The 23,606-nt window shown below is 41.7% G+C and overlaps 1 protein-coding gene across 1 annotated transcript in view; it reads right to left on the bottom strand.

Annotated features, from left to right (window-relative positions):
- Positions 1-16,318, bottom strand: part of LOC125457847 (transmembrane protein 255B) — a 59,139-nt gene extending 42,821 nt beyond the window's left edge. Inside the window, exons 1-3 of the mRNA XM_048542533.2 lie at positions 16,121-16,318; positions 12,289-12,431; positions 943-1,005 (exon numbers count right to left, since the gene is read on the bottom strand). Of these exons, the coding sequence (XP_048398490.1) occupies positions 943-1,005; positions 12,289-12,431; positions 16,121-16,166 (252 nt within the window). The 5' untranslated portion in view covers positions 16,167-16,318. The remainder of the gene's footprint in view (positions 1-942; positions 1,006-12,288; positions 12,432-16,120) is intronic.
- Between the last annotated feature and the right edge of the window lie 7,288 nt (positions 16,319-23,606).

The following is a 23,606-nucleotide window of genomic DNA, read 5'->3' on the forward strand; positions in this document are numbered from 1 at the left end:
TGGGTGGCTTCAATCTGTATATAGACTGAGTAAACTAACTGTGCACTAAAGCTGTGTAATATCAGAATCATTGAAACCCTAGAGTGTGGAAGCAGGTCATTTGGCCCATCCATTCCTTCAAAGTGTAAAAAATCAGAAGCGTTCAGTTAATTCTGCCTGATAAAGGAAGTTAAGGATTAAAAAGGCTTAGGAAAAAACATATAGCTGCCACAGGTAGGAATTTCAGGATACAGCAAAGGAGGACCAAGAAACTGGGCGAAAGGAACAACAGAATACAATATAATCTCACAAAATACACAAGAACTGACTGTAAAAGATTCTGTGGCTGTGTGAAAAGATCTGGCCAAAACAAAACTGGGTCCATCATAGCCAGAGTTAGGAGAATTCAAAATGGGGAATAGAGAAGCTAAATGATTATTTTATGTCTGTTTTCTCTGAAGAAGATATAAGAAATCACAGGAAAATTGAGAGAAGAGAAGAGGATTTGAAGGATATTGGTATTTATAAGCAGATCATACTGGAGAAGTTAATGAAGTTGAAAGTCAATATGACCCTGGAACCTTATGGTCTACTTCCGAGAGTGTTGAAGCTGTTGGATATAGAGATAGTAGATGTGTTGGTGATTATCTTCCAACTTTCTACAGATTCTGGAATGATTGCTGCAGACTAGAAGGTTGAAAATGTTACCCCATTAATTAAGAAGAGGACGAGTGTTAAAACAGAGAACAAAGACCTGTCAGCCTTCCGTCTATAATAGGGAAAATACAAGAAACTATTCTAAGCATGGGAGAAATAGACCCTTGGACAAAAATGACCTGATTGGGTATAGTTTGCATCTTTCTCTAGAGCACTCAGAAATGGGCAATAAATGAGGGCCCAGCCAATGACACCCATATTCCGTGAATAAATAAGGAAAATTAAGTGATTATTGAAACACCTTACCAGTTGTTTCCGGCTTTCATCCAGGAACAGTCCCAGCAGTCCCAGAAATGATCCAAAAGCCAGCTATGGAAAAAAATACAAACACAGCACTCTGAGTCACAGTATTCCAAACAGAACGATTTTTTACAGCTACTATTGTAACAAATTCAGACGACATAATGTGTGATGATGCCATGGCTTTAAGAGGTGTATTTTAGAACATAGAACATAGAACAGTACAGCACAGAACAGGCCCTTCAGCCCACGATGTTGTGCCGACCATTGATCCTCATGTATGCACCCTCAAATTTCTGTGACCATATGCATGTCCAGCAGTCTCTTAAATGTCCCCAATGACCTTGCTTCCACAACTGCTGCTGGCAACGCATTCCATGCTCTCACAACTCTCTGTGTAAAGAACCCGCCTCTGACATCCCCTCGATACTTTCCTCCAACCAGCTTAAAACTATGACCCCTCGTGCTAGCCATTTCTGCCCTGGGAAATAGTCTCTGGCTATCAACTCTATCTATGCCTCTCATTATCTTGTATACCTCAATTAGGTACCCTCTCCTCCTCCTTTTCTCCAATGAAAAAAGTCCGAGCTCAGTCAACCTCTCTTCATAAGATAAGCCCTCCAGTCCAGGCAGCATCCTGGTAAACCTCCTCTGAACCCTCTCCAAAGCATCCACATCTTTCCTATAATAGGGCGACCAGAACTGGACGCAGTATTCCAAGTGCGGTCTAACCAAAGTTTTATAGAGCTGCAACAAGATCTCACGACTCTTAAACTCAATCCCCCTGTTAATGAAAGCCAAAATACCATATGCTTTCTTAACAACCCTGTCCACTTGGGTGGCCATTTTAAGGGATCTATGTATCTGCACACCAAGATCCCTCTGTTCCTCCACACTGCCAAGAATCCTATCCTTAATCCTGTACTCAGCTTTCAAATTCGACCTTCCAAAATGCATCACCTTGCATTTATCCAGGTTGAACTCCATCTGCCACCTCTCAGCCCATCTCTGCATCCTGTCAATGTCCCGCTGCAGCCTACAACAGCCCTCTATACTGTCAACGACACCTCCAACCTTTGTGTCATCTGCAAACTTGCTGACCCATCCTTCAATCCCCTCATCCACGTCATTAATAAAAATTACAAACAGTAGAAGCCCAAGGACAGAGCCCTGTGGAACACCACTCACCACTGACTTCCACGCAGAATATTTTCCTTCTACTACCACTCGCTGTCTTCTGTTGGCCAGCCAATTCTGTATCCAGACACCTAAGTTCCCCTGTATCCCATTCCTCCTGACCTTCTGAATGAGCCTACCATGGGGAACCTTATCAAATGCCTTACTGAAGTCCATATACACCACATCCACAGCTCAACCCTCATAAACTTTTCTAGTCACATCCTCAAAGAACTCGATAAGGTTTGTGAGGCATGACCTGCCCCTCACAAAGCCGTGTTGACTGCATTTGATCAAGCCATGCTCTTCCAGATGGTCATAAATCCTATCCCTCAGAATCCTTTCTAACACCTTGCAGACAACAGACGTGAGACTTTGTCCTGGGCTCTTTTAAGAGAGAGATTGAATGAGAGGTGCTGAGCAGTTTCTGAGGCCTTGGGATTATTTTTTAAAGTTTAAACAATAGAAGCAGCCTGGGTGGTTGGGGCCAGCTCTCACAAACCAGGATTTTTGGTTTTCTTTTGTTTCTAGATTCAACTGAAGCTGCTAGAGGCTATTCTCCCCTCAACCCTTACTCTCGGTTACAGCTACAAGCTGGTGGGGTTTCTCTTCCTACTGTGGGCATCGGATGTGAAAAAAGCTGCGTTCTGAATTTGCCTTTTTGCCAAGGGCTGTGTTTATGGAATGTTACTGTATTGGAACAGTTAATTCATAAAAGTTACAGTATCTGTTAAGTTTTTCAACAGAGTTAAGTCATTTTAAGTTCTTCTTTCTTTGGTTGTATTTTGACTACAGTTTTTGAATAAATTGTGTTTTACTTAACATTGAGTAGTTTGACCAAACAAATTGCATCTGGAATACACACTGTACACTTGCCTTTAAAATAAGAAAACTTTACGGTCAAGACTACCTTCTTAAAATATTTTGAGAGTGTCTAGTCTGGTCCATAACAAACGCAAGTGTTCAGCTACTTTGAGCATCCCATTTTGTATGCAAATCCATCAGAGCAAGTTGCAGAATCCTGTAATCTGTTTCCCTGGTTAGAATGTTGTTGATTTCAATAAAAAGGAGCAAATTCAAATGGTCAACGAAGGAGAAATCAGCAGGTGTTCTGGTTGAAATCACAAATACACCACAAGAGAAAGCAAAGCATCGGCAAATCACCTGCGCTTTGACCTAATGTTCCCCTCCCAGATCTGCGACAGCTTTATTTAACTGCACTCTCCTCAAATTCGGAAATAATACTTCAGCTTTCTTTCCAATTGAAACTTCTCAGCCATAATACCCCACTCCTTTCAAAAACACTTCTTGTGTTAATTCTATTCTGCTGTTCATATCCCTCTTTTAAACCAAACTCTATTACTCTCCTTTCCATGTAGGTGGATTGGCCAGGCTAACTTTCCCATCGTGTCCAGGGATGTGTGGGCTACGTGCATTAGCCATGGGAAATGCAGAGTTACAGGGACAGGGTGGTGGGAAGGGTCTGGGAGGGATGTTCTTTTGAGGTCTATGTGGACTTGAAGGGCTGAATGGCCAGCTTCCACACTGTAGGGGTTCTACGATTCCATGTGCTACCATTCAACTGTTTACCCTTTTCCCCTAGCTTCTTACTTTATTATTTTGGTTTTGGTGTTAAATTTATACCCTCTAATTATGGACTCACTAAAACACAAAAATATTATCCCTTATTCTTCTAAATGCCTGGTTAAATGCTTTTAGTAATTCCACACATGTAACCAACATTGCATTTATTTTAGCAATTCACTCATATCACTATTAAGCATGTTATATGCAACTTTGCAAATCTATATTACTATATTCCCTGATTAACCTCTGTCTTTTCAGCTCTAGTACGGATTGTATCCAATATTATGGCCTACAGATGTTTACTTAGACACAGTATTGGTTTATTGGTTTATCATACCATTCAGTAATCAGACCTGCAATAGCACGCTGCAATAGTAAGGGCGTTTTGGCAACAGTAGCCCAGGTTCAAGTTATAACAAAACATGCCTGAATCAGTTAATTTGGAAAATACCCAACACAATACACCACAAATTCCCTCTGGCACATAACAGCAGTCAATCAGGTGCTAGGGCCTCACTGGATTCATTCAGATGGCCTGTGCTCAATACCAGTTGATGGCAAGATTAGTTTTTCATTTAGGAGGACAGCAGTATTAGTGATTTTGTGTTTAACTCAATAGTGTCCAATTACCTTTCACCATGATCATGGCTGATCCAAGTAATGAGGTCCGTGGGGCATACTTTTGTACCATTTCTTGGTCGGTTAGATCTTTATAGATTTTCTGTTCAAAGTTACTGGCATTGCTCATGCTTGATTCATGAGCACTCGTGACAACGTCACAGAGCAAGAGAGGTTTAAAGAACCATCAGCCTGTCATTGTTGCTTTCTGCTTGTAATTCATGCACTTAATTTGGACAACAAAGCCTGTGCTACAGCCTTAGAGTGTGTGCTCCACTTTATCACTGCAATAAAAGGTGACAGTGCATACAATATTAAACCTGTGGGTGTTAAGGTACTGAGTCTCACTGAGAACAGCTGTGAGTTCTTTCACACTGGTATGTGGGGGACAAATACTCCAGAAGGCAAGGATTATGGTGTATTTTTGCAAATACCGTTTCTTTCTGTTTGAATTTATGATTGGATGCCTTGACTCAGCAGGCCAGCAGACTTGTGATGGAGTGAGAACAATTTTTGGGATTTTTCACCAATCTCCTGAGCTACAGTGAGTAATAGTGCTTCTGAAAATGGCTACTTTATCGTCATGGAGGATACAGGCAAAAATAATGGCTCTAAGATCAATGTTGAATAATCATCAGACTTGATCCTTGGGATACTAGGGCCTATGTCCTTCTGTCAAGTTGAACTGGCTCCATAGGTCAGCTTCGATATTCAGAGGATTCCTCTGGCTCTCCCTCACGTTGAAAGGAGGGTTCTGTCTAATCTCACTGACTCTTTCATCCCTTCAGCCAAAGGCACAACAGAATGAAGATGGTCAGACATTCCCCACCATTACTATGTTGGCCCACTGTAAAAAGGCTGCACGAAATCTCTGAGATCGACTTCAGCAATTCACTCATTTTCAAATCTAGACAGAACTATGAGTTTCTATTGAATCAAATGACAAAGGTAATAGCCTATCAAAGATCCATAACATTTGCAAATAAATACTGCTGTTCGTTGGCTCAACGAGCCAGTCGTTCTGTGGTGGGCAGACATTTCGTTACCCTGCTAGGCAACATCATTCGTGCGAGGTCTAACTGAAGCATTGGTGTTCTGCTTTCTTCTGGATTTATATGATCCTCTGGTGTGATGGTCTTGTCACTTCTGGTTCTGTTTTTTATCACACCAGAAGATCATATAAATCCAGAAGGAAGCAGATCACCAACGCTTCAATCAGAGCTCGCACTAATGATGTTGCCCAGAAAGGTAATGAAATGCCTGCCCACCACAGAACAATCAGCTCGGTGAACTAACGAACAACTGTATCCACCACACGAGCTACAAATTTTCACCAAGACCATGCAAATAAATATCAGATGACAATCAGGGAACTTTCTGAGCCTGCTGTTAATTTTAAATATTTCTGATCTTTTAAGCAGACTGAACATCTGGTGTCACTTAGTCCCTGGGCCAGGACTGAGACAAGGAGGAATGTCTTTACCCAGAAAGCGGTGAGCCTGTGGAATTCACTACCACGGAAAGCAGTGGAGACCAAAACGTAGAATGTTTTCAAGAAGGAGTGAGATGCAGTTATAAAGAGATCACAGGGTATGGGGGAGAATGTGGGAATAGGACGCTGAGTTGGATGATCAGCCATGATCATATTGAATGGTGGAGCAGGCTCTGCATCTGAATGGTCTACCTCTGCTCCTGTTTTCTATGTTTCTGTGTGTAGTTTGTAAGACAATAAATAAAACTATTTTTCTTTAACCTTAAACAATCAAATGAATATAGTTGATTAATTTTAATGTAATCCTTCGGCTGCCCCAGTGCCTCAGAGAGGCTCTCTGGCAAATTATTATTGTAGTTTAAAATTATTAAAATACTAATATATCCTCAAATTCCTGTTAAAACTTTCTAATGTTCTGACACTCAATGTGACTGCATATATACAAAACATCTCCTTAAAATTTCTGTGGATTCTGCAATTCATTATATGAAACTTTAGGAAGGGAATTTTAAGAGTTCTATCATTGTTGAGACATTGAAAATTGTTATCTTCTTGCATTGTATGAAATACTGATCTATGTGACCTCGGAACTCTTGACCTGGAAGCAGTACCAACAGGAAGGAGTTTGACGTACGAAAACCGTGTGGTTTATAGGTATAAGCAAGAATTTATGACAATTCATAATTGTAGTGGGAATAGAATAAAGAAGGCAAATTTACAAATAATATTTATAGTATCCCCTATTCCACGTTATTAAAAAGAATAGCCAAAGAAGGAGTTAAAGCAAAAATTAGACAATTCTTTGGCTATACCTCAGTTTTTTCAGAGACAAGCATAACATTTAAGAAGATTTATATAAGGAGTCACATACAAGAATCTCTAGGAAATCTGTGCGACCAAGACTACCATGTACCTTGGTGAGGATGTTCTATAATTGTGTGGCACATGAGTGACAACTGTCTACGGGTATTAGATGAAGAGGGGCTACTGTTGTGGGTGATTCATGGACCACACTTACTGAGTGAGAAATCACACACTTTGGAGGCATCTGCAGGAATTTGCACGAACAGGGGATATTGCACATTGTGTCACATTTACACAGAAAATCATACAATTCATTGCAATCTTGTGAGATATTATTTATGGTATTCCCTAATCTATGTGTAATTTTTGTCTGTCCTGGTTGTAATTAAAGAGTTCATATTTACTTATGGATTCCGATTCATTTTAAAAGTAGAACCTACAACAGGACAACAAGATAATCAAATGTGAGGCTGGCTGAACACAGCAGGCCAAGCAGCATCTCAGGAGCACAAAAGCTGACGTTTCGGGCCTAGACCCTTCATCAGAGAGGGGGATGGGGAGAGGGTTCGGGAATAAATAGGGAGAGAGGGGGAGGCGGACCGAAGATGGAGAGAAAAGAAGATAGGTGGAGAGAGTATAGGTGAGGAGGTGGGGAGGGGATAGGTCAGTCCAGGGAAGACGGACAGGTCAAGGAGGTGGGAGGAGGTTAGTAGGTAGGAAATGGAGGTGCGGCTTGAGGTGGGAGGAAGGGATGGGTGAGAGGAAGGACAGGTTAGGGAGGCACAGACAGGCTGGGCTGGTTTTGGGATGCAGTGGGGGGAGGGGACGAACTGGGCTGGTTTAGGGAACCAGCCCAGTTCGTCCCCTCCCGCCACTGCATCACACAACCAGCCCAGCTCATCCCATCCCCCCACTGCATCCCAAAACCAGCCCAGCCTGTCTGTGCCTCCCTAACCTGTCCTTCCTCTCACCCGTCCCTTCCTCCCACCCCAAGCCGCACATCCATTTCCTACCTACTAACCTCGGCCCACCTCCTTGACCTGTCCGTCTTCCCTGGACTGACCTATCCCCTTCCTACCTCCCCACCTATACTCTCCTCTCCACCTATCTTCTTTTCTCTCCATCTTCGGTCCGCCTCCCCCTCTCTCCCTATTTATTCCCGAACCCTCTCCCCATCCCCCTCTCTGATGAAGGGTCTAGGCCCGAAACGTCAGCTTTTGTGCTCCTGAGATGCTGCTGGGCCTGCTGTGTTCATCCAGCTCCACACTTTGTTATCTTGGATTCTCCAGCATCTGCAGTTCCCATTATCTCTCCCCTACAAGAGGACAATCTTGCTTTGTTTCAAACAGAACCACTTGACTATGGATTGCCTCCAGATATTTTTCTGTTAACTTTCTATGCAGACATCTCAATATTCTTCTTTGATCTGTAAATAATCAACAGAAACTGAAAAGCCAAAAGATGGCCCAAGATAACATTCTAAATGATCCAACTGCACAATAGTAGACCCAAAGCAAATATTCATCTTCGATCACCCATCATTTTCCCTGAACTGAAAAAAGAAGGTTGAACATATGGGATTCCACAGAAAATGTCAGTCAAAATAGCTTTTAAAGTAAATTAAACAGCATAACTTCTCAATTTCTAAATCTTGTCAACATGTCTGGGAAAACAGTGTTAATATTATGTAATTTCTAGATATTTTTCTCAAATACTCTCCTTGGATTCAATTCCTCCAAAATATGGTTTTAACTATCAGTTTATCTCCCCGTGTAGAGAGCCAAATAAAAACATTTGTCGCTAGTTATTGTATCAGGGATGGAGTGTGCTTAGTGGATATATAGTTAGCTCCTGTGCAAACTCCTTGAGGTAGCTCATAAACTACAAAACAGATCCCTTTACTAGTGATTGGTAGCAAAGTTGTCCAATAAGTTCCACAGTAATATACAGACGTAGATGTGCTTTCAAGTGCTAAAAATAATAATTGTGCTTTTGCACCTAAAATGTAATGTAGACTGCTTCTGAAACAAGATTCAAACCCGGAACATTGTGCTGATTTAGCGTTAACCATCTGTGCAGTCTCCTGTCTACCTCTCCCAGTTGGAAACGTACCTTCTGAAAATTGACTGAAACAAAGCAAATGTATTTATTAAAACCAGATAGCACTGGCAATCAAACATGTGCTCTTAAAAAATACAGGATTTGTCAGTGTCTTAAATGAAAGGCTCACTCTGTTTCTGATTTTTAAAAAACTCTGGACGTGAGTTTGCTCGCTGAACTGGAAGGTTCATTTTCAGATGTTTCGTCACCATTCTAGGTAACATCATCAGTGAGCCTCCGACGAAGCGCTGGTGTTATATCCCGCTTGATGGACAACAAACACATTGATTTGGAGCCTATCTACCATCGTCTGAGAAAAAGAACAGGAAATGACATCACCAATGCAGGAAATGACATCACCAACCCAAGGAAACCTAAACAGATAAATAGAAAGCGGGACATAACACCAGCGCTTCGTCGGAGGCTCACTGATGATGTTACCTAGAATGGTGACGAAACGTCTGAAAACGAACCTTCCAGCTCAGCCAGCGAACTCACACCCAGAAACTCAACCTGAGCTACAAATCTTTTTAAAAAACTTTTCGGTTTCAAATGATTTAGACAAACTGAGCCAAGGGGCAGTTCAGTCAGTTTCCCTACAAGGGCTGTTAACCAGAGGAGGTGAGTTTCTCTCCTTCATGTGTGCCCTTGGCTTCTAACCACCTTCCCCTAGCCAATCCACCCAGGGTTTATTTCTCTTCTATTCACCTCTCAAACTCTGAGCAGCTACCCTCCTCATCCAGCCCCCACAGACAGCAGAAGCACTAAACGAGTGATACTTACTGGGTCTAAATCATCTTCTTTACTTCAAAATGTTTCCACCCCAAACAATGATCCACTTCCTGATCCAAAGCCATGGCTGGTGGTCTCTGGGGGCTTCCTATCCTTGAGAAATCCAAATTTGCGTAGATTCGGGACAGGTGGTTTTCCCTCAGCATGCTCTTCCCCACCAAACCCCCAACACCCCAACTCTTTCATTTGGGGTCAAGGAATCTACTTCTGGTATAATCCAGCCCACTGACTCAGAAGAATCCTTCCAACATGCCATCACTTAACAGCACCTACAATGTTAATCTGGTCCATTTCACTTTTTTAAAATCTTCATTCATGGGATATGGACATCCCTAGCCAAACCAGCAATTACTGTCCATCCCTAATTGCCCTTGAACTGAGTGGTCTGCTGGGTCATTTCAGAGGCAGATAAGAGTAGATCTGGAGTCACCATAAGACCATAGGCTATCGCAGCAGAAATTGGCCATTCTGTCCATCGGGTCTGCTCCGCCATTTGATCATGGCTGATATGTTTCTCAACCACTTTTTCCATCCTTCTCCCATAACCCTTGATCCCCTTGCTGATCAAGAACCTATCCCTCTCTGCCTTAAACACACTCAATGACTTGGCCTTCACAGCCCTCTGCGGCAGTGATTTCCACGGAGTCACCCCCCCCTGGCTGCCTACTAGTGGAAACATCTTCTCCACATCCACTTTTATGATTTGGGGGTACCGGTGTAGTTCGGGGGTGGACAAGGTCAGAAGTCAGACAACACAAAGTTATAGTCCATCAGGTATATTCAAAATTACAAACTTCTGGAGCGCTGCTGTTTCATCCACAGCATCCAGGCCTCTCAGTATTCTGTCAGTTTCAATGAGAATTCCACGCCCCCCCCCCCCCCCCCCCCCCACCCCATCCTTCTAAACTCCACTGAGTACAGGCACAGACTCCTCAACCACTTCTCATATGGCAGGTCTTTCATCCCCAGGATCATTCTTGAAAAGCTCCTCTGGACACCCTCCAATGCCAACACATCTTTCCTCAGATACAGAGACCAAAACTACTCTCAATATTCCAAATGCAATCTCACCAGAGCCTACTATAACCTCAGCAGTACATCTCTGCTCTTGTACACCAGCCCTCTTCAAATGAATGCCAACCTTGAATTTCCATTCCTAACTGCTAACTGAAACTGCATGTTAACCTCATGAGAATTCTGAATTAGGATTCCCAAGCCACTTTGTGCCGCAGATTTCCAAGATCTTTCCTGTTTAGAAAATAGTCAGCACCTCTATACTTCCTACCAAAGTGCATACTATATTCCCCAACTTTCCCACATTGTATTCCATCTGCTATTTCTTTGCCCATTCTCCCAGCATGTCCTAGTCCCTCTGCAGCCTCCCTGCTTCCTCAACACTTCCTGTCCCTCCACCCAGCTTTGTGTCATCTGTAAATTTAACCACAATGCCCACAGTTCCTTCGTCCAGATTGTTAACCTATAGTATGGTCCCAACACTGACCCCAGTAGAATTCCACTAGTCACCCACTGCAATCCTGAGAAAGATCCTTAATCCCCACACTCTGCCTTCTGCCAGTCAGCCAATACCATGCTCCAAACACCATGAGCTCTTATCTTATTGAGCAACCACCTGTGTGACACATTATCAAAGGCATTCTGGAAATATGTCATGTACAGGCCAGACCATGTAAGGATGGCGAATTTCCTTCCCTGAAAGACATTAGTGAACCTGACGGTTCTTTACAATAATCAACAATGGTTACATGATTGCCGGTCGGTTTTTTTTAAACTCATGATTTGATGAATTCAAATTTCACCATCTGTCATGGTGGGATTCGAACCTATGACTCCAGAACATTTTGTTATGTCGGATTCTCCAGCATCTGCAGTTCCCATTATCTCTCTCACTCCAGAACATCAGCATGGGTTTCTGGGATAACTACCAGTACTGGATTATGCCAAGAAAAACTGCCTGAGTATTTTATAAGTTTGCAGTAAATGCCACATTGCCTTACAAAGTTAAGGAAATGTCAATGTATTTTATTTTCTGTCAACAATTTCAGAAGGTGTAAGATTGAAGAGAAATTTGAGCTAATTAAAACGGCATGCAGCAGACAAAGCTGAGTGTGATGAATAACACAGAATAGTAGAGACCATCTAAATGACTCAGACAGGGCATGGCATGTATATTTGTAGTCGGACTTGCCTTAAGTCAAATGTATATAACATGCAACTACGCTCACTGTGTTCAATTTCGGAGAATACTGAAAATTACTCCACAGAGTCATATTTTAAAGTATATGATGGATAAGGCTACATCTAGAAGGGAAATATTCAGAAATTATTATAGAAACACATGTGAATCTGCGTCTCTCGCTTGATGTAATTCTGGAACCAACTTGGCTCAGCTTTAAAACAAGGTCTCACATAGCCTTGACGAGCTTGCCTGTCTGCAACATGTATGGAGTGAAAATAAGATGTGTATATGCTTCATAGCTAACGCCTACTACTGTGTCTTAGTTGCTAGCTCTTGCTTGATCTTTGGTAACAGTGGAGATCATCATTTCCACTGGATCTCATTATCTTCCCAAATGACAGAGAATTAAAAACTGAGGAGCGAGGAAGTGTGGGGAGACAGATGTAGTGCAATTAATCTAATGCATAAAACTGCACTTTGTGTTTTCACCAATGTTCTTTAAGTGAGTGTGCATGGCTGTGGTATTTATTTGGGATTGGATAATATTACATATTCCCACTCACAGGAATTTCTCATTTTCACTTACAATTATTCCAGATGCATAGCCGATAATGCTGATATTCTCAGTCCTTGTTTCAGTGAAAATACCAACGGCAATGATTACAAGTGAGAGAACAAGCAGAATGCTTGAAAGCCACACAGCCCTTTTCTTTCTTTTCATCAGTAACTCTGAAAAAGGAAAGGCCTGGTCATTTTAATCATAATTCAACATATTAGTTTTCCTTTTAATGACAGATTACATTTACAAAGTAACCTTCCCAGTATTTCCATCAGTTGGAAGCTGTTCAATTAAACCCTAGTTACATAAAAAAATTATAAACCATTTTGATACCTGCTGCCATTCCTGACAGAATCATTGTTAATTCTACTGACTTTAATTCGAAATGATTTACAACACCTAGTTTCAATTTTAACCACCATCTTGTGTATAACTGAGTAGCCGTTTCAGAAGGAAATGAAAATCTGTGGATTTGGAACCAATTACATGCAGAACAGGCAGGCCATGAATGACAGATTTTGTTCCTTAAAGGGAATTATTGAACCTGATCATTTTTCACAACAATCCAATAACTCCATGGTCACCATGAACAATACTAAGCTTTCATTCATTTAATGAACTAAATGTAGGCGTGTGTGCATACTCTAAACAATTAATTCTGACCTTTGGATTACTATCACTGATTATTATAACGAAATCCAATACTATAACTATTCCTATTGCTCTAATTGATACTCCATGAAGATCACATGAGATGATTCCATTAAATCTCCTTTGACTGTTTGAAATGAGACATAATTCACATTGCATATAGGATGGAATGAAGAAATATTACTTACTGTAATTAAATTTTTAATGAACGGGTTAAATAGTTATGGACCGCAGGTCAGAAAGAGGAGTTAAGGCTGAGATGAGATCAGCCACTATTGTATTAAATGGCGGAGCAGGCTTAAGAGATTTAATTGCCTCCTCCAGCTCCTACATCTTTTATTCTTAAATCTTCAGCAGAAATTATCTTTCATTGCTATAATGGGTGTGAGCTGCTGGTACTTGTTCCACTCCGGGGGACAAATTCAGACTGCTTACCACCGCAGCTATGGTACTAACATAAATCCTGTTGGAGCCACATGGGATGGTTCTGGGGGTACAGTGGCCGAGTGAACTGCACAAATGCAGGGGAACAGGAAAAACAGTCCTGCTCCTCCTAGTACCCCAGTGAGCTCAATATAAAATACCTCATGGTTTCTCCAGCAATCTCCTTCAGTCCCCATAAGGACTGCTGTATCCTGAGGAGATATTCAGAGCCTGTGCTGTGCAAGTTCTGACTGATCCTTCCGCAGATTTTACAAGCTGGTCCTAAAAGGATCAAAATGTTGAAGGGAGGCCCACACTCATTTGTCCAGATCTGCCACTGATCAATAGCGATCCAGCTCCAGGATCTGAGGAAGTGGTGATTACTGCGGCTGGATTACACAGTGCTTTCCTCTGTGCGGACCTGTTTCCAGTGGCAGTGAGGACATCTCTCACCAGCAACATTAAAGTCCAGCTGTTTTCTCACACTGTACCAGACTTTAACTATTCCAGACATTAGTTAATTACATTGAAACCCACAGGATTAATGGAAGTAGCTTTGAGACAAACTGTATTCAGACCAGAAAGAAATATTTAACAATGTTTTTCCAGGGCTGATATTTATACTGCTGCTCTTCTGATTTCTTATTAATTAACAGGACCTCTGTTATTTCAAAGTTTACACATGACATGAAACTCGGAAATGCAGACTGAGGAAGCCAGTAACAAACTTCAGGATGAAACAGGTGTGCACATGGCAGATGACATTTAACACAGAGGTGTGGAGTGAATAATTTTGGCAGGAAGAATGGGGAGGAGGTGACATAAAACTGGTACAGCACAAGGGTGCGTGAACAGAATCACATGCAGAAGTACCTGCAGGCTTCTTCACAGGGCACAGGGAAAGATGAGAAATAGCTTCAGGAATCCTGGCCATTCCTGACAGAAGCATAACATGTTAGCACAAAAATTATTCCAAAAAACCCAACAGAATATGGAAGACCCGGGATTTTGCAATGGAAAACTGGTGTAATTAATTTTTATTCCATTTTCTTGCTGTATAAAGTGTATTGCCACAATCACATATTGATATAAGACTAAAAAGCAAATCTCTTGGCTATACCATCCCTCCTAAATGGGCATTGCAAAAGTCTACTACTCACAGAAATATTCTGAGAAGATACATTGTCTTACTGTTACATTTCTGTAAATGTTTCGGTTGCAGAAATATTAAAACTTATGCAGCAATACGATTCCATATTTTAGGAATTCCATAAAAAATTAAATTTGGGCAATGAATAAACAGGTTTAGGAGCAGGATGTGTTTTTCAACCCCTTGTGTCTGGTCAATAAGATCATGATTGCTGTGAGTCAGGTACATTCCTGCCTAACTCAGTCTCTGGGAAAAAGTTACACAGGCTCATAACCCACTGTGTGAAACAAAACTGTCTCTTCCTTAAATGGAAGACCCCTTATTTCCAGACTGTGCCCCCAATTCCATTATTTTACACAAGGCAAATCCATTGTTTCAACAGCCACCCAGGAATCTTGTATGTCTCAATAAGATCACTTTTTAATCTTCAAAACTCCAAAGGATACAGACCCAGGCAGCCCAATCTTCCTTCCTAAGATAAAACCTCCACCAACACCATTCATTGCAGACATCAGGAGCCTTTCCCTGAACTGCTGCTAACACATGTATGCCCTTTCTTAAAGTAGGAGAGCAAAACCATATCCAAAAAAATCTACAAAATATTATAAAAAAGTTCCTCGCCAAACATTAGAGGAAACAGAAACATAGTCAATGTTTCACAAACAAGATCATCTCACTTTTAACAAAAATCAATTTCAGTTGCCCAGCTTTGGGGGTAACAGGCATTTCACGTAAAATGTGAATTTTAAAAATGGAACAACGTTTGGAATGCACAGAGAAAGCAGATTGCTTAAAATTGATTTAACTTGGCACTTTTTAAAGACAGTCACCAATATTTTTCTCGTGTCCTTCAGGTTTATCTGATTTTTCCACTTGCCAAAATGCGCCCATAACTTCGCCGAGTATTTCGATCGGCAAAGGACGGATTTGCTTCTCGACATTTTAATATTTGAACCCTAACGGTTCGAAGAAAACGTTCATGTTCTCAAGACTTCGATCAACAAGAGACCTGCCACACGTGTCAAAAACGTAGTGATATTTGTTTTTCAAAATTCACTCTTTTAAAATCGTGTCCTTTGTGGTAGAATTTTTGGAGGAGAAACAAACGAAACTAATATCCTTGATTCTGAGGCCAATACAGAAAGGGGGATCTGCAAAAACAGACTTCAACAATTGAGAGCAGCAACGTTTTTTGCGCAGATCTTAAATCTGCAAATTACACCAAAGGATTTTTCAAAGCCACTGGGTTCCTTAAAAATGATTAACAATTGGCTGGAATTTGTGTGTTTTCATGTTGGTTCCTGTAATGGAATTCCAAAGGGAAGGCTCATGAGAGAATGCAAGTTTAGTTTTCGTGTTGGCTCTTTGATGGTCAAACAGATCGAATTTTGAGTCGATTTGAGTGGAGAGAACGTGCTGCTTATTATTTCGGTGAATGAACGGATCGTTCTGAATTCCATAGAGAGAACCACTTTGTATCTGAATACAAAAAAAAATGCTGGATATTTGTTTTCAGCACAGATAGCAGGTAATTCGCTGTTACCAGTTCGTGTCAACATTCACCTGATAGAATAACTATCCAGTTTATAATTTAAATAAACAGTTATATAATTGCCATTCACAAAATCAACTCACCGAATAGTTGAAATTCGAGTTGATTTTGTTCTTCAGTCCGTTGCATCTTTTTCTCTCTCTCTCTGTCTGTCTTTCTCTTACTGAATTAAATGCTGCTGGACCAGCCTCCGGCTTCTAGCGGTCCCCAACTCTCCACATCCTCCTGCTCCCATCCAGATCTACCACCTACCCAACCCAGGGTTACAAGGACCTCCGCTTCCGGCCCCTGGACATGAAAAGCCTTAGCCAGAGTCGAGGAACCCCCGTGAGCTGCATTCTCCAGCCCCCAGCCCCTCCCCAACTGAAAGCGCACAGACAACATCAGATACGAATCAAACAGTTTCTGAAGGGTCACTGGACCCGAAATGAACTCTGCTTTCTCTCTCCACAGATGCAGTCAGACCTGCTGAGTTCCTCTCGCTTTTTCTGATTTAGCTTCAAGCACAACGTCTTGAACGAAAGTAGAAAGTTTCGAAGGTCCTTTGGAGATGTAGAGGAAAGATTGACATCCGGTCAGGTAGGGTGCAGGTTAGGGACAGAGTCAATGGTAGGAGCTCAAAAAGGCAGTCCTAGGACGTGGGTTCTGAGTGTGATGTAAGACATGATTCACGTTAAAATTAATATCACTTATAGATCAGTCTGTTTCTCTCTCCACAGATGCTGCCAATATAGCTGTGTCTCTCCTGCAGTTTGCTACTATTTCAGATTTTGGATCGAATGAAGTGAGTGTTATGATCTATGTGTATGAGGTGATAGGCTAATGCTATGGTCACTGGACTGTTAATCTAGAGACCCAGGTAATGTTCTGGGGACCTGGGTTTGAATCTTGCCAGGTAGATGATGGAATTTAAATTCAGTTAAAAAAACCCTAGGAGTTAAGAGTCTAATGATGACCATGAATCTATCGCTAAATGTCAAGAAAGACCCATCTGGTTCACTAATGTCCTTTAGAGAAGGAAACTGCCATCCTTACCTGGTCTGGCCTACATGTGACTCCAGACCCACAGCAACGTGGTTGTCTCTGGGTAATTAGGAATGGGCAGTAAATGATGGACTAAGCAGCAATGCCCATATCCTGTAAATGAATTTTAAAAAGTGTTAATAATTAACATCAGTCTTTCTGCAGCCAGGGTTGAAAGCAGAGAGTAGGGCTCCCTGGGATTCCCAGAGTGGCAATGTGAATTTGTTTGTATTGAGGGTTTTACTTTCAGAAAGAGAAAACATTGAGAGGCATTATCTTGCTTGTGGTTTTGAAGAATCAAGAATTGAGTTTTTTGAGGGAGAATCCATAGTTTGAAATGCTTTTGGTTCTGCCTATCAATGTAAGAACAGTTTCTCCTCAGGAAAGGAGTTAGGTCAGAACAGCTGGAAAATACGATATCTCAATTTAAGAGTTTTAGTTTGAAAATTCCAGACCAGAAGTGTTTGGTTAGAAACACAGTCAGAGTTATTCAGAGTTTTTAAAAGTATAAGCTGTTGTCTAAATAATCAAGGAAATTACAATTAAGCTCTCAAGACCTAGAATTGAAAGGAACAAGTTAACTCAAACTTATAAATGAAATGAAGAGTGAAGTCTTGCTGATATTTGAATACTTGAACAGATCAAGATTGAGAAAGTTGATGTGCTGGAAATTTTGGCAAACGTTAAGATTGATAAGTCCTCAGGGCCAGAACAGATTTATCCTAGGTTGCTCCAGGAAGCTAGAAAGGAGGTTGCTAAGCCACTGGCGAAGATTTTTGCTTCCTCACTCTCCACGGCAGTCATACCAGAAGATTGGAGGGAGGCAAATGTGGTTCCTCTTTTCAAGAAAGGGAATAGGGAAATCCCTGGAAATTACAGACCAGTCAGTCTTACGTCTGTGGTCAGCAAGATTTTGGGAAGAATTCTGAGGGATAGGATTTATGACTATTTGGAAAAGCATAGCGTGATTAAAAGGAGTCAGCATGGCTTTGTGAGGGGCAGGTCATGCCTCACAAATCTTATTGAGTTCTTTGAGGAAGTCACGAGACAGGTTGACGAGGGTCGAGCAGTGGATGTGGTGTACATGGACTTCAGCAAGGCATTTGACAAGGTTCACCACGGCAGGTTCATTCATAAAGTCAGGAGGTATGGGATACAGGGTGATTTGGCTGTCTGGACTCAGAATTGATTGGCTGACAGGTGGCAGAGAGTGGTTGTAGATGGTAAGTATTCTGCCTGGAGGTCAGTGCTGAGTGGTGTCCCACAGGGCTCTGTTCTTGGGCCTCTGCTCTTTGTAGTTTTAATAAATGACTTGGATGAGGAGGTTGAGGGGTGGATTAGTATGTTTAATGATGACACAAAGGTTAGAGGTGCCGTTGATAGTATCGAGGGCTATTGCAGGCTTCAGCGAGACATTGACAGTATGCAGAGCAGGGCTGAGAAATGGCAGATGGAGTTCAACCTGGATAAATGCGAAGTGATGCATTTTGGAAGGTCGAACTTAAATGCTGAATATAGGATTAAAGGCAGGATTCTCAGCAGTGTGGAGGAACAGCAGGATCTTGATGTTCAAGTGCATAGCTCCCTCAAAGTTGCCACCAAGGTGGATAAGGTTGTTAAGAAAGCATATGGTGTTTTGGCTTTCATTAACAGGAAGATCGAATTTAAGAGCTGCGAGGTTATGCTGCAGCTCTACAAAACTCTGGTGAGACCACACTTGAAATATTGTGTCCAGTTCTGGTCGCCCTATTATAGGAAAGATGTGGAGGCTTTGGAGAGGGTGCAAAGGAGGTTTACCATGATGCTGCATGGACTGGAGGGCTTGTCTTACGAGGAGAGGTTGACTGAGCTCAGACTTTTCTCTCTGGAGAGAAGGAGGAAGAGAGGTGACCTGATCGAGGTGTACAAGGTAATGAGAGGCATGGATAGGGTCGAAGGCCAGAGACTTTTCCCCAGGGCAGGATTGACTGCCACGAGGGGTCATAGTTTTAAAGTGTTAGGAGGAAGGTATAGAGGAGACATCAGAGGGAGGTTCTTCACCCAGAGAGTTGTGAGCGCATGGAATAGTTTGCCAGTGTAGTCGTGGAAGCGGAGTCATTAGTGACATTTAAGCGACTGCTGGACATGCACATGGACAGCAGTGAATTGAGGGGAATGTAGCTTCGGTTATTTTACTTTTGGATTAGGATTATTCCACGGCACAACATCGTGGGCCGAAGGTCCTGTACTGTGCTGTACGTTTCTATGTTCTACTGTAAGGTGATGGAATTTGAATTTGTGTCTCCATAACATTAGTCTAAACGTTTAGATTGTTAGTCCATTATTAGTCTAACTCACCAACCACAGCTCAGAACATGAATGTAATTGTTTTACCCAATTCCAAATATATAACCAGTTGACTGCTTTCTCTAAATAAAAGGATAGCATTGTTAGGACAGGATGACTTAAGTATTGTAGCAAGAAATGATCTTGGATCAGAAGTCACAAGGATGGACAAAGAAAAACAAGTGGAAGAAGACAATGGTGGGAGTGGTCTATTTGCCCCTAAAAGGTAGGACAGAGAATAAATAAGGAGGTAATGAGCGCATTTAACAAAGGTATACATTATTCTTGGGTGACTTTAATCTTCATTTGTCCTGGGATAGTCAGTGTGTCAGGGATAGAGATAGGATGAATTCATTTTAAAAAACTAAAGAACTGCAGATGCTGGAAGGAGGAAACGAAATCAGAAATTGCTGGAAAAACTCAGCAGCTCAGGCAGAATCCTTGGAGAGAAAACAGAGTTTACATTTAGTTACAGTGACCCTTCTTCAGAACATGTTGCTGTTGAAGAATTCATAATGTATTTGGGATAGATTCCTAAAACAATATGTTTTGGATCCAACAAGGAATTAGTTTAATTTGGATCCAGCGATATGTACTGAGGCAGATTTAATCTTTTTTTTTCGGACAATTAAGTAAACAACACCAGATCCTTAGGGGGTTTAACATGGGGGTTGGGGGGAGGGGGCAGTGGATGTTACAAAGGTTGTTTCCCCTTGTGGAAGAGTCTAGAACCAGAGGGTATAATTTCAGAATAAGAGGTCACCCATTTAACACAAAGACAAGGAAGAGTTTCCTCTTAGAGGATTGGGAATCTGTGCAATTCTTTACCTCAGAGGGCTGTCGCACCTCGATCATCAAGTATATTCAAGTCTGAGATAGAAAGATTTTTAATCAGTAGGGGAATCAGAGGAAAAGGTAAGAAATTGGAGTTGAGGATTATCACAGCAGCTATGATTTCACTCACTGGTGAAATTCTATGGTCTTATGGTCTTATCCCTTTGGAAACAGTGACCAAAACACGATGGAATTTAGCATTCAGTTTGCAAGCGAGAAACATGGGTCAGAAACAACTATGGTCAGCTTAAATGATTATAATTACAGAGGAATGAGGTCAGGTCTGACTGGAGTGGACTGGGACATGAGTTTAGCAGCAAAGAAATTAAAGGAACTTGGCAGTCATTTAAGAAAATAGCTCATGGCTCACAGCAAAGTGAGAAAGAAGAACTCTAGGAAAGGGATGTGCCACCCTTGATTTAATGAGAGATGTTCAGGATAACATCAAATTGAAAGAAAAAAAATTCAACGTGGTAATGATTAAGGGCAAGTGAGAGGATTGGGCATGTTTTAAAAATCAACAAAAGAAATCAACAGAAAGCGGGAGAAGATAAAACTTTCAGAATAAACTTGGAGGTAATATTGCGTTGGATGGCAAGATGTTCATCAAATTTATAAAAAGAAGACAGCACCCAAATGAGTACAAGCTCCCTGAAAAAAAAGCTGAGGAAATAATAATGGGAACCAAGACATGGCAGGGGAGTTAAATAAATACTTTGCATCAGTCCTCACAGTGAAATACTATAATAACATCTCCAAAATTGCCAAATAATCAGGGCACAAAAGGAGGAGAGGAACTAAATACAATCACCATCACTGGAGAAAATATACGAGAGGCAATAGATTGACAAGTTCCCTGAACCTAATAGGATAAATCCTACAATTTTAAAAGAAGTAACAACAGAGGTAATAGATGCCTTAGATTCTAGAAAAGTCCCAAAGAACTGGAAAACCCGGATGACGGACGTAAATTTCTTATAACCAAGTCTGAAGATGTCACAAATGTAGAAAGGCACATGGTAAAGGTAACACAGAGTGTGCAGAGCGATGTAGACAAGGTCAAGCAAGTGAGTAAAAATTAACAGGTGAAATTTGGGATATGGGAAACAATATGGGAAAATGTGATGAAAATATACACTTTGGCAGGAAGAGTAAAGGAGCTAAATATTGTTTACATGGAGAAAGACTGCAGAAAGCTACCACACAGAAATATTTACAAGTCCTTGTGTATTTATCATAAAAACCTAGCATCCAATTTCAATGGATAATAAGGAAGGCAAATGGAATATTAGCCTTTATTTCAGAAGGAATATTAAATTCTCCAAATAGGAACATAGGAATAGGGCAATTAACTTCTCAAGTCTCTTCTGTCATTCAGTAGGATGATGACTGATCTTATTCAGAGAATAAGAGAATGATCAGGGAGAAGGTAGGGCTGATCAGGGATAGCGTAGGGAACTTGTGCGTGGAGTTTGAGCAGACAGGGGAAGCCCCAATGAGTTTTTTGCTTCGGTTTTTACTAAGGAAAGGGACCGTGTTGTGAATGAGAACTTTGAGGAGCAGGAAAACAGGCTTGAACAGATCGAGATTGAGGACATTGATGTGCTGGAAATTTTAGCAAACATTAAGATTGATAAGTCCCCAGGACCAGAACAGATTTATCCTAGGTTGCTCCGGGAAGCGAGAAAGGAGGTTGCTAAGCCGCTGGCGAAGATCTTTGCTGCCTCACTCTCCACGGGGGTCGTACCGGAAGATTGGAGGGAGGCAAATGTTGTTCCTCTTTTCAAGAAAGGGAATAGGGAAATCCCTGGAAATTACAGACCAGTCAGTCTTACGTCTGTGGTCAGCAAGATTTTGGAAAGAATTCTGAGGGATAGGATTTATGACTATTTGGAAAAGCATAGCGTGATTAAAGGGAGTCATCATGGCTTTGCGAGGGGCAGGTCATGCCTCACAAATCTTATTGAGTTCTTTGAGGAGGTCACGAGACAGGTTGACGAGGGTCAAGCAGTGGATGTGGTGTACATGGACTTCAGCAAGACATTTGATAAGGTTTCCCACGGCAGGGTCAATCATAAAGTCAGGAGGTATGGGATACAGGGTGATTTGGCTGTCTGGATTCAGAATTGGTTGGCTGACAGGAGGCAGAGAGTGGTTGTAGATGGTAAGTATTCTGCCTGGAGGTCAGAGCTGAGTGGTGTCGTGCAGGGCCCTGTTCTTGGGCCTCTACTGTCTGTAGTTTTTATAAATGACTTGGATGAGGAGGTTGAGGGGTGGATTAGTATGTTTGCTGATGACACAAAGGTTGGAGGTGCCATTGATAGTATCGAGGGCTATTGCAGGCTTCAGCGAGACATTGACAGTATGCAGAGCTGGGCTGAGAAATGGCAGATGGAGTTCAACCTGGATAAATGCAAAGTAATGCATTTTGGAAGGTCGAACTTAAATGCTGAATATAGGATTAAAGGCAGGATTCTCGGCAGTGTGGAGGAACAGCGGGATCTTGGTGTTCAAGTGCATAGCTCCCTCAAAGTTGCCACCCAAGTGGATAAGGTTGTTAAGAAAGCATATGGTGTTTTGGCTTTCATTAACAGGGGGATCGAATTTAAGAGCCGTGAGGTTATGCTGCAGCTCTACAAAACCCTGGTGAGACCACACTTGAAATATTGTGTCCAGTTCTGGTCGCCCCATTATAGGAAAGATGTGGAAGCTTTGGAGAGGGTGTAAAGGAGGTTTACCAGGATACTGCCTGGACTGGAGGGCTTGTCTTACGAGGAGAGGTTGATTGAGCTCAGACTTTTCTCTCTGGAGAGAAGGAGGAAGAGAGGTGACCTGATCGAGGTGTACAAGGTAATGAGAGGCATGGATAGAGTCGATAGCCAGAGACTTTTCCCCAGGGCAGGATCGACTGCCACGAGGGGTCATAGTTTTAAGGTGTTAGGAGGAGGGTATAGAGGAGATGTCAGAGGGAGGTTCTTCACCCAGAGAGTTGTGAGCGCACGGAATAGTTTACCAGTGGTAGTCGAGGAAGTGGAGTCATTAGTGACATTTAAGCAACTGCTGGACATGCACATGGACAGCAGTGAATTGAGGGGAATGTAGGTTAGGTTATTTTATTTTTGGATTAGGATTATTCCACGGCACAACATCGTGGGCCGAAGGGCCTGTACTGTGCTGTACTTTTCTATGTTCTATGTTCTATGTTCTATAGACCCCACTCTGTCCCATATCCCTCAATAACAAAAAAAATTACCAAGCACAGATTTTAAATTAACTATTTAAATAACACAGATTGCTTTTCTTTACCATCCTTTACATGAACTATTGTTTCCTAATCTCATTCATGAAAGATCTGGTGCAAATAGTTTGAAAATATTTTGGGCCAGC

The sequence above is a fragment of the Stegostoma tigrinum genome, chromosome 14 (genome assembly GCF_030684315.1).
Source record: "Stegostoma tigrinum isolate sSteTig4 chromosome 14, sSteTig4.hap1, whole genome shotgun sequence".
In the NCBI taxonomy this organism is placed as follows: Eukaryota; Metazoa; Chordata; class Chondrichthyes; order Orectolobiformes; family Stegostomatidae; genus Stegostoma; species Stegostoma tigrinum.